This window comes from Belonocnema kinseyi, chromosome 10 (genome assembly GCF_010883055.1).
Source record: "Belonocnema kinseyi isolate 2016_QV_RU_SX_M_011 chromosome 10, B_treatae_v1, whole genome shotgun sequence".
NCBI classification, from domain to species: domain Eukaryota; kingdom Metazoa; phylum Arthropoda; class Insecta; order Hymenoptera; family Cynipidae; genus Belonocnema; species Belonocnema kinseyi.
This window is the reverse complement of record NC_046666.1, coordinates 17158122-17170304: the sequence shown is the minus strand read 5'-3', so window position 1 is coordinate 17170304 and position 12183 is coordinate 17158122. Positions and strand designations below refer to the sequence as shown.

Genomic DNA, 12183 nt, shown 5'->3' with positions numbered 1-12183 from the left:
TGAAATTCTGCTGTTTTTAAAGTAAAGCAGTTTAAAGTGTTGCAGTTTGAAGTGCTGCAGTTTAAAGTATTGCAGTTTAACCTGCTAAAGTTTAAAGTGTTGGACTGTAAATAATTGCGGTATAAAATGTTGAATTTTAAAGTTTTACAGTTTAAAGTATCTTAGTTTAAAGTATTGCAGTTTAACTTGTGGTAATATGAAGTGCAGCAGTTCAAAGTGCCGTAGTTTAGAGTCTTGCAGTTTACCCCGTTACATTTAAAAGTGTTGTAATTTAAACTAATGCAGCATAAAGTGCTGCATTTGAAAGTTTTGTAGACTTGTACACTTTGACGTGCTGCAGTTTAAATTGTTGCAGTTTAAAGTGCTTCAGTTTAAAGTATCGTAGTTCAGAGTGAAACCGTTTTAAAGTCTTGCAGTTTAATGCGCAGAAAATTCAAGTTTTGCAGTTTAAAGTGCTGCAATTTGACATGCTTCAGTTTAAAGAGTTGCAGTTTAAAGTGATACAGTTAAAAACAGTTGCAGTGTGAAGTGTGGCAATTTAAAGTGTTACAGTTCAAAATTCTGTATTTTAAACAGTTGTCGTTTAAAGCACTCATGTTTAAAGAGCTGCAGTATAAAGTATTTTTGTTTAAAGTGCAGCAGTATAATGCGTTACAGTTTAACGTGCTGCAGATTACAGTGATACAGTTTAAGCGATGCAGTTTAAAGTGATGCAGTTTAAAGTGATGCAGTTTAAAGTGATGCAGTTTGAAGTACAACAGTTTAAAGCGTTGCAGTTTAAAGTTCTGTAGTTAAAACGTTGCAGTTTAAAATGCAACAGTTTAAAGTTCTCTAGTTTGAAGTACTATAATTCAAAGTGCGCTGCAGTTTAAAACTTTGCAGTTTTAAATTCTGCGGTTTTTAAAGTAAAGTAGTTTAAAGTGTTGTAGTTTGAAGTGTTGCAGTTTAAAGTATTGCAGTTTAAGCTGCCGAAGTTTAAAGTGTTGCAGTTTTAAGTGTTACAGTTTAGAATTCTGAATTTTAAAGTGTTGTCGTTTGAAGAGCTGCAGTTTAAAGTGTAGCAGTTTTAATTTTTTTAGGTTAAACTGTCGCAGTTTGATGCCTTTTATTTTAAAGCTTTACAGTTTGAAGTGCTGCAGTTTAAAATGCAGCAGTTTAAAATAGGGCAGTTTGAAGAGCTGCAGCTTGAAGAATTGCAACTTGAAGCGCTGTAGTTCAAACGGCTGAAATTTGAAGTACTGCAGTGTAAAGTTTATTATATAAAGTTTAAAGTGAATTATAAAATAGAGCCTTCTTCAAATTACGTTTTCTGTTAGTTTTTTTTCTGTTGTGATTCGAAGGGAGGTCTTTAAATTGTCAGTCTTAGTCCTAGTCTCAGTAGGAAAAAGCACCTGAACGTCAATCTGAAGACTTGGGTTCGAATCCCAACGAAGCTAGAGAGACATTTTTTCGCAACTTATGAATAAAATTCAAAATTTTTAAAATATCATTTAGTAAAGAAAAAATCTACGATTTAGTAAAGAAAAAAAACATCAAGTGTAAATAGTTACTGACCTATGGCTAGCATAGCATCCTTCAACTCGCCACTGACTTCGTCTCGTAAAGCCTGCTCAATTGTTCTTCCACTGACTTCCTTGTAAGCTTCGAAGATGAGTCGAAGTTGCCCGAAACACTCATGCGCCAGGATCTTATTAAATATTTCTTCGTCAGTACCGAGTTTCCCTTCCCCTGTAAATTAGTTAATAATAGTATTTATATGTTCTTAGTCGTACTAAACAGAAAACACGATGAATGAGTAATAAAACATTAAACACGTTTTAAATCGGTCAGATATGCTCAAGTCGTACGTTTTAAAAACCCGGAGCGACCCACGGAAAAATGATTTCTGTATCTTTCCCGCAACAGTGCACAACAAGTAAGATATTTAAAATGAAAAAAAATTAATAATATTTCTCGTAATGTTAAATATCTCAAAAAATAATTACATGAAACATTATCAATTCGAAGGTATATTATTTTTATCTTTAAGGATACAGAAAATAATATTGCATTTCAAATCATGTAAAATTTGAAGAAATGTTTAGGTCGTAGCATCGAGTATTTTCTTTTTTTTTAATTCCATACAGAACACTTGTTTTTTCAATGGATCCAAGAAAAATAACAAAATGGCGAAAGTTTTTCTACAATTCTTGAAAATAGATTTCGTAACAAAAATTTTCTGAAATCGACAGAATATCCGAAAATGTACATAATTTGGGTTCAAATAGAATATTCAAATTCTAGGATCAAAAACTGCGTTCTGCGGTCAGTTTTGTTCAAATTTGTAGTATTTCAAAAATGTAAAATTTGTTCTCTTCGGACAATATAATTATTTATTAATTATTTATTTATATCTATGACTTTTCTTGCGTTTTTAGCCCAGATTGTTTCTAATAAAAAATATACTATTTTGTACTGATAATTGTGGGTTTATATGAATTGTTTGAACAATGTATTATTGTTTTTAGCAATATTTTCTTAGAATAGGGATAGAAAGTCGTGGTTAACAGAAAAATGTCCACTTTTTGTGGACATTTCACTTAAAGTATGTTTATATTTAATTAGAGTGAAGTAATAATTAAATTAGTTTAAAGAAAATAATTGTGAACAAAAATTATTATTATTCTTAATATTCTCTTTGCTTAATATTAGAAGGTTGTTTTTTTAAAATTTTCAAACTAGTCTTATTTTTTCACTTGGAATAAATTAATAACTAATTAGGCTTAGCAAAAATAATTGTTTAAACCACTTATAATTGTTGATAACTAAAACAGATATTTAAATTATTTAACAATTTTTTAATGTGGATCATATTAAATGTGAATTTTTATTGATGGAGCTACTGAGAGCCTCTTTGTATAAATTAATATTATTATTAAATATTTGTTGCTGAGTAAAAAGTAAAAGTAAATCTGAAAATTGCAGAAAAATCTGCAACTTTCTAGTATTACTCTCAGTAAAAAGTTGACAAAAAGTGAAAAATTAAAAAAAGCGCAACTATCTAGCTAGAAGACAGTTATAAACATTAAATGAAAAAAAATATGTTTCTTAAATTTCATGTATTATTATAACACTCTTAGTGAAAAGTATACAAAAAATTTAAAATTAAAGAAAAACCAGTAGCTTCTTAGCAATAATCTAAGAAAAGATAGTTATAAACTATAATAAATTGTTTAAATAACTATGTTTGTTAACTTAATTATTTTCTACTTTACTAAGTAAAAAGTGGTTGGAGAATAAACAATTTAAGAAAAGAAGCAACTATCTGGCATTAATTTAGATGAAGATAATTATAAATAATAATAATAATCATTTGTTTAAATAAGTATCTTAGCTCAATTTTGATTGATTGTTAAGTCACTCCATGTGAAAAATAGGCAAATAATTGGAAATTTGAGGAAAAATTCAACTTTCTACCATCAAGCAAAGTGAATGTTATCAACAACGATAATAAATAGTTGAAACAATTGGTTTTGTCAACTTAAATTAATTAGTGCTTTACTCTGATTGAAAAGCGGACAAAAAGTTAAAAATTAAAAAAAAAACTATTTAGTATTAATATAGAAACAGATAGCTATAAACAATAATAATTTTTTTAAACAATTATTTTTGTTGAATGGAATTAAATATTAACTTATTCCAAGTGAAAAGTGGACAAAAAGTTTGAAAATTTCAGAAAAAACCGCAATTGTTTGTATTATTAAATAAGAATATTATGAATAATAATAAATTGTCTCACCAATTACGTTTTCTTAACATTGATTAACTTTTACCTAACTCTAATTAAAAATTGAATAAAAAGTGGAGAATTTGTAAAAACCCGCGACTTTCTATTTCTAATCGAATAAAGTATTGCTAACAACAATATTAAATTGTTTAACAAATAATTTTATATAATTATTATATTAATTATATTAAATATAAATAATAATTATCAGCATAAAGTAGCATTTTATCTATTAAAAACAATTTACATTGCAAAAAACACAAAAAATTTCCTAATTAGAGCCGAAAATTATTAAAACCCATTTTTTCAGTTATGGGCTTTTTTGGACCCCATAATACGTACTTATGGGGGATGTCATTTACAAAGTAATATTTTTTCCTCAATGGGATTTGCGCCACCTCTAAATATCAATTAAAAAAAAGGATTTATTTTTGTGTGAATTCGAACAAATTTCCGGCCGTTATTAATAAAAATTTGAAATTTTTTTTGAAACACACTAATATACATATGGCAAGGTCTATACTTCAAAGAGACAATTTTCTTGAATCAATGGCCTGGGACTTGACAAAGGAAGGTTAAGAAACATCTGTGTTTGTCACATAGAACAGATGGTAAGAGAACTTGAATTAAAGTCAAGAGAATTGGATTATAGAAAAAGGGGATGTCCGTCTTGGAACGGGTGAGATTATACGTTAGGTTGAATTCTTATCTGTTTTTTTATAAGGTGCCATAAATATGCCTGAAAAAAGTTTTTTTTTAACGGAATTGATTGGTATCCTAAGTTACGGAAAAACATTTTGTGAAAGATAAATTTTCCAAGTAGAAAATTGAAAGTATATTTTATATCCATAGGGTGGTCGCAAAAATTCATTTTCAGAATTTCCCGACTTTTTCATACTTTTTCCCTGACTAATTGTTTATTTTTTCCAATCAGTATTATTTAAAACATTAATAAATTAAAGACTCTCTTATAGGCGCACTTTCTATAGTCCACAGCTTCTCTTTCTTTCGCGTTTCTCTTTTGTGCGGCGATTCGCAATTGCTTCTAAGAATTCTCTTCGATATCCCCACTACTGCTATGCTGACTAATTCCTGTATGTACTTCCTCCCTCTCTCTCGCTTCCCCCCCCCCCCTCTCTCATGAAAAATTTGGAAGTCAATCCAAGTTTCAGTTCTGACGTGTGATACATTACTACAAATTTTTTTTTCTTTATTATTCTCAGGGCTGTCAAAGTCTAATCTACTTGAAAAAAGTTACTTATTTAAACCGAAAAGCGTTCTCAAAACAAATTAAGTTGAATTCAAAAGAATTGAGAAGAAATCAATGCAATTCATAAAAATTAAAAAATATGAAAAAATGCGAAGAATTCAGTAAGTTTGAAAGGAGTTAAAAAAATCAAGGAAATAAAAAATAATATTATTAATGATTTAATAAAAAGATAAATTTGACACTCAAAGTTTTAAATTACTTCTTTATTTAATTCAGAATGAATTAAACAAAAACTAACCAAATTGAATTGAATTGACTAGAATTCAGTGAATGCAGAAGATTTCAAGTGAATTTAGAAAAATATTCAATAATTTAAAATCATTCTAAAGAATTTAAAAGAATTCTGAAGAATTGGTAAGAATTCTAAAGAATTAAAATAATTTAGAAGAATCGAGGGTCAATTAATAATACCTCAAGGTGATTATTATTAATTAGATGCAAGTTTTTATTATTATCAAAATCCCTTTAAATTGTAAAATGATTTGATGAAACAAATCAATCCTTTCTTCGAACGTTGATGTTTCTTTCAAATCGTAGATTTTCAAATTATTTATGTCTTACGGTCCAATCGTAAATCGAAAAATAAATATGAGTCAAAAAAACATGTTCTTCGAAACTCAGATATTTATTTAATAGAAAAAGCTCCCTTTAAATTGTTGAAAACTCTTGGAAATTCCTTGGAATTTATTTAAATGCCTTGAGATATTTCAAACCCTTTTAAATTCCCTCAAAAATTAAAATCAATAAAAGAAATCCTTGGAATGTTGTAAATTTCCAAAAATGTTTCCTTTTCCTCGAAATCTTTTAAAACATTTATGATTTTTTAAGGTCCTGAAATCTTTTAAAAAACCTTCAAAAATTTTAAATATTTTTAATTCGGGTGAATCTTTTCATAGCTCTTGGAAATTACTTGGGATTTTCAAAAATACCTTAAAATCTTTAAAATCCTTTGAAATTTCTATAGATTATTGACATCTATTTAAAATACCCTAACATATTAAAATCCTTTAAAATATTCTGAAATACTTGAATTTTATGACAAATTTTCAAAATTCCTTGTAATTTTTAAAAATACCCTAAAATCTCTAATCTACTATGGAATAATTTTAAATTATTGAAATCTATTTCAAATGCCCTAATATAATTCAAATCCTTTAAAATATTTTGAATTATCTTCAACTTTTTGTGAACACTTGCAAATTTTTTTAAATATCCTGAAAATCTCTGGAATACATTAAACTCCGTTTCTATTACTGAAATCATTTCAAAATTCCTTGGAATCTTTAAAAATATCCTGAAAGTTTTTTAGTTCTTTACAATCTTTGGAAATGCCTTGAAATATCTGAAAAAATTTCAAATCCTAAAACATTCCTCAATTCGTCTGAAAACGTTATTTGAAATTCATTAAAATATTATAACATTCCATGAAACTTCTTAAAATTTGAGGATATTTCATAAAATCCTGAAAGATTTCTTAAAATATATATTTTTTTAACAACTTAAAAGTTAAGAATCGGTTTGAAAAGGTTTTCTTTCTGTGTAGAAGCTTTATAACCTTCATTATTCTTATTGGTTGAAAATAAACTTTTTTTAATTAAAAATTCAACTTTTTGTAGAAAATTTGAACAATTTGGAAGAATGTAATTATTTGGTTAAAGACTTACGTTTTTTTGATATTTTTTTAAGTCAATGAATTTTGTTTGCTTGTTAAAATTTAACTGTTGAGTTAAAAACTAATCTAGTTTAGTTTACGAATCAAGTATATCATTAAAAATACGTTTTTTAGTTTGGTTGAGTACAACTATTTTCTTAATAATCCGTTTTTTGTTGAAGATTCATAAGCTTAGTTGAGAATTCGTCTTTTTAAATTAATTTTTTAAAACAAAAACTAATTATTTCGTTATTTGCAGTTAAAAAATTTAACTATTTAGTTATACATTGTATAACCTAAAAAAATTAAATTTAAACTAACATAAAATCTATTATTCGAGATGATATGTAAAAAATGTATGTAATTTTTGCTGAAAATTTGTCTGTTTTGGTAGAAAATTAATATTCTGGGTAGAGAAACTCAAGTATTTGGTTGAAACTTGTATAACTCATATTGTTGAAAATTCATCTTCTTCAGTAGAAAATAAATATTATGTGTTAAAAATTCAAATTTCTGGTCACAAATTTAACAATCTGGTTGAAAAATCAACTATTTTGTGAAAAGCTAATCATTTTCGTTAAAAATGTATCCGTGTCCTTGAAAATTAAATTCATTGATTTTCAAATTAAGTATTGTTTATACTGGTAAAATTACGATAATTTGTTGAGGTATTCGCCAGTGCGTTGATGTCAAGTTTCTATAGCAGATGATTTTGTCTAATGAGTTTTTCTGATAAGTAGAGTCTTACTTTATTGCAAATCAATAATCAGTGAAAATTTTAGAACTTGGCGGACAACACTACCGCTTCACGCCTGTGGTCGCAAGGTCTCGAGCCTGGTCGCAAGGTCTTGGGCGACAGGCAGAAAAGTGAATGCACGGGACAATGGCGTCAAGGACAGGCTCCCAAATAATAACAAACCTATTTAGAAGTGGCAAACAATTCCAATCTTTTACTCATTCAAATGGAATGGGTTTAAAAACTATTAACTCAGACAGATAGTCGAAGCGGAACAGGAAAGCGAAAGCTGGATATCGCTCAGCCAAGCCGAGCGAGCCACCGCAACAACACTACCGCTTCACGCCCGCGGTCGCAAGGTCTCGAGCCGTGGTCTCAAGGTCTTGCGCGACAGACGGAGAAGTCAACACACGCGACAATAGCGCCAAGGACAGGCTCCCAAATGATAACAAACCTATTAAGCATTGGTAAACAATTAACAATTTTTAATTGAAAAGCCTAAGCTGGATACCGCTCAGCCACTTGGGCGATCCACTGAAAAAACACTACTGCTTCACGCCCGCGGTTGCAAGATTTTAAACCGTGGTCGCAAGGTCTTGTGCGACAGAGAGAGAAGTGAACTCACGGGACAATAGCGTCAAAGACAGGCTCCCAAAAAATCACAAAACTAATTTCTAATCGAAAAACTTCCCAATTATTAACTAAATGAATAGAATGGGCTTCGAAAGTGTTAAGAAGTGTAATCAGACAAAATAGTGTAAAATAGTGTAAATAGTTTGATAGGTCCAAATTTAAAAGTTAAATTAATTTAAAGACGTAACTACAATTACTTTATTAAAAAAAGAAGAAAATTTGCCGTTCTCTTTAACTTAAAATTATCTCGTTGGATAATAATCCGCAGGTGCGGGTGAAAATATATTATGTTTCCTGGATCAATATTGTTTGCGATGCATAATGGATGGAAATTTCTTTGCAAATGATAAATTTCCGCATGTAGCGCCCGACGTGAAATTGAGAGAAGGAGTGTAATTACAGTCGACATTTTCACAATTTAAAAACGCCGCTGCATGAAACCGATTATCATCCTGTTCCACGAGACACGGAAACGTCTCTAGGGTCGGAAGTACTACAATGAGAAATTTACAACTGGTGCCGCTTTTTCCAATATCCTACTAACAATTCGTTCACGCCAAGGATACTTTCATATTCTTCACGTGCATTGAGAAATAGGACAAAAAATTAACTTTCCTCTTTTTAAAATTTCTAGAATGTCTATTGTTTCAGTGGAGAATATACAGTTTATGAAATAGTTTGGACATGTTTATCTATTCCATTCTTTATTCATATAACAGGCTTTGTTTTTGTTTTGTTCGTTTTTTGGAAAAAACAGTTCTCTATTTTTTAAATTGGCTAACATTAATCCGTGCCAATAGGATTTTGAAATCAACATGGAGTTTTAAGTAGGAAAAAATCGTTTTTGACAAAATTGAAAAAAATACTCGTTATTTACTGCTTGTAAAATGTTGAATCACTTTTTTGGGGCATTTTCTGGGCAAAATAGATAACGGTTCAGGGTTTCAAAACTAAAGTAATGCAGATTTACCATTTGCCGGTAAGGGAATTTTACCATCGGTAGATAATGCAGATTTATTATCGGCGGTCGGTAAAACAGGGGCCGACTATTCCTGAAAATTATAGATTTTTTCCAGGTATCTCAAGATTTGAAAAAATCACGCTTCCAATTCCCAAAATTCCAAGTATTTTTGAAATATTCTACTTTCGATTTTTCAACTAAAAAAGAATAATTTTTAAGTAAAGAGACGAATTCTTAACCTGAATGGTGGAATACTCAACTGACTTAATTCAATTTTAAGCTTAAAAAATTAATTTAGAAAAATCCGTTTGACAAAATAATAGAATTTTTCACCAGAGATGATTTCAGAGTGATCGTTTTAATCGAAAAAAAAATTTCCGGTCATTTCCCGGCTTTTTTTCGGTTCATAAACATTTTTCCCGGCTAATAAAAATTTAAAAATCGAACTCTATTCTAAACATTTTCGATTTAGAGTAATAAAAAATAAATAACAAATTAAAGCATTCAAAGTGGATCTCCTGAATTTGAAAGTTTTAAAATTGAAGTTTAAATTTTTTTCAATTCAACATTTTTTTATTCAAATGCTAAATAATTTACACGTATAAACTGTAAGGTACTAACATTTTTAAATTGAATACTTTTAAATGAAATGCAGATAAACTGCAAAATTCAGAAAATTTAAAATTCATCAATTATTATAGAGTTGAAAAATGTAGATAAGGTTCCAAAAATATAAATCCACGTTTACATTTTCAATACTCTAAATTAAAGAATTAATCAATGAGCTTTAAAAATGTCCAAAATTATATTATTCAGTTATTTTAGGCTAGAAATATTAAAAATTGAATATTTAAATTTTTATCAACTTCAAACTTCTTAAATTATAAGTTAAATGATTTGCATTTTAAATAATTTAAGCATCCTTGAAAAGCTTTAAAATTTTATTTAAAAATCTTGAAACATCTAAGTTGTTTTAAGTGCTTTTTAAATTTCAAATCATTTTTGAAATTTTTCAGACCTTCTGAAGAACTTTTAAAATTAATTAATTTTGTCCTACAACTTCTAGAAAATTATACAAATTCTGATTTATAAATAACAATTGAACACTCATTATTTATAGAAAAAATAGAGTTATTTTAGGAGATATATAGAATTTAAAAAATTTAAGATTAATTCAGAACTCAAAATGATATCAAATAATGTAAACGAAGTGTGTCTACCGAGAAAAGTCGACTATTCTTATTGAAATTTCGGTGCAAATACCCACAACATAATTTAAAACAAAATCTACATTTTTCTCAGATTTAAAACCAAAATTTAGAAGCTTTTTAAGAATTGTGAAAGGTTCTAAAAGAATGAAAACATTTTATTAATATTCCTAGGAAAATTAAAAATGATCTTTCATTTAGAATAATTATTTTAACAGAATATTCAAAAATATTTTAAGAGATTTCCAAAATTATAGGAAAATTTCTATTAATTTCAAAATATTTTCAAAAGTTCTGAAAATAATGTTTACACACTTTGTTCAAATTACTTGGATTTAATTCAAGTTCTATACTAATTTTGAATCTCTTCAAGACTTCTAAATATCTCTTGAAATTAGTCAAATTTTTTCTACAAATAATAAGCGTTTAATTATTATTTCTACATTAAAACTAAAAAATTTCGCTTCCAAATGAATACTTTTTTAAATAGAACAATAAAAATTGTAATGTTAATAGTTGTAAAGCTCTTAGAAATTTTAGAGATACAAAGCTTTCTATGTAAAACAATTCAATTTTAAATTTTTTACTTTCAATTATTTGGTTTCAATTACTCGTCTTAAATAAACAATGTAATACTGCTGCATATTAAATACTTATTCTTTTTCTGAATTACAACATTTCTAATTAAATGGATTAAAAAGTGAATAATTTAGATTGAAACAATATTTATGATTTAATAAAGGCCTTCAATTACGAATATCTTATTATTAAGTTATTTTTCAAGTTGAAAATAGTTTATAAAGATTCAATCGAACCTTGAAATTTTGTTAATGACGAATATTTTCAAATTGAAATAGTCACAATCTGAAAATTCTTAAACTTTGAACGAATTTAGAATCGTTTAAAAATTGTTGAAATTGAATTTAGACAGATTTTTCTTCTAAAAATTTGTAAAATTCCCGGTTATTTACCAGGCTTTCCCGGGTTTCCGATCCACTGACCACCCTGTGAATTTCTAACTAAAATAATTAATCTTCAAAAAATTTTGTTTGTAACAAAGCTGATTTTTCAATTGATTATTTTAATTTTCAATCATAAAGTTAATTCTTAAAAAAATAGAATACTTTTTGTTTCAACTAAATGATATTTTAATATATAAAAAAACTGTTTAATTGAAACAAAAAACATAAATTTTCAATAAATTAGTTTAATAATTAAGCAAGATACACGATTGAAGTCCATGATTTCTCAACTGAAAAATATTCAAACAAAAACTGAATAGTTAGATTTTCAATAAAAAAATTGTTTTCTGAAAAAAGCGAATTTTCAACAAACAAGATACATTTTTAACGAAAGTTATGGCTTTCCAATTAAAATAATGATTTTCAACCCAAAAAATAAATTTCTAACAAGAGTTTAACTTTCAACCAAATAGTGGACTTTTCAACCAAGAAGATTAATTTTCTACTAAAAAGAGACTTATTAAATGTCTGTTCAATAAAAAAATGTCAATTAAATCAGTTGTAAACTAGTAATTCTCGTTGGATGGTCACCTATCCGAGTGCAATGCGGGTTCGAAATGGATTAACATCTGGACTTTCCCCGAAAAAATCGTTATTCAAATTTATACTGAAGCATCTTGAATGGAAAAAGACAGACCGCCGTACTTTATTTTAGTTAATTCAAAACACATTTAATTTTTTAAGATTAAAAAAAACAAACATTTTGTATTAAAATTTTCAGTTAACTTCTATATAATTTAGTTTAAAATTAACCAAATTTAAAAAACTTAAATCAATTATTAAAGACAATTAGTAGTATAGCTACCTAGCTATTGGGTCACTTACCGACCGAGCGAGGTTCCGTTCTATGCTAAGTTACCTACACCAGGTAGTTACCATCCGTCGGAAAGTGTCGCAGTAACCTTATAGCTATACTACTATAATTCTGTAAGTAAA

The 12183-nt window shown here is 27.8% G+C and overlaps 1 protein-coding gene across 2 annotated transcripts in view; it reads right to left on the bottom strand.

The window, feature by feature from the left end:
* The window catches only part of LOC117182127 (annexin B10), a 177853-nt gene that overhangs the window by 3806 nt on the left and 161864 nt on the right, over positions 1–12183 (bottom strand). For both annotated transcript variants that reach the window (XM_033375167.1, XM_033375168.1), the window contains exon 7: positions 1555–1728. In XM_033375167.1, the coding sequence (XP_033231058.1) occupies positions 1555–1728 (174 nt within the window). The remainder of the gene's footprint in view (positions 1–1554; positions 1729–12183) is intronic.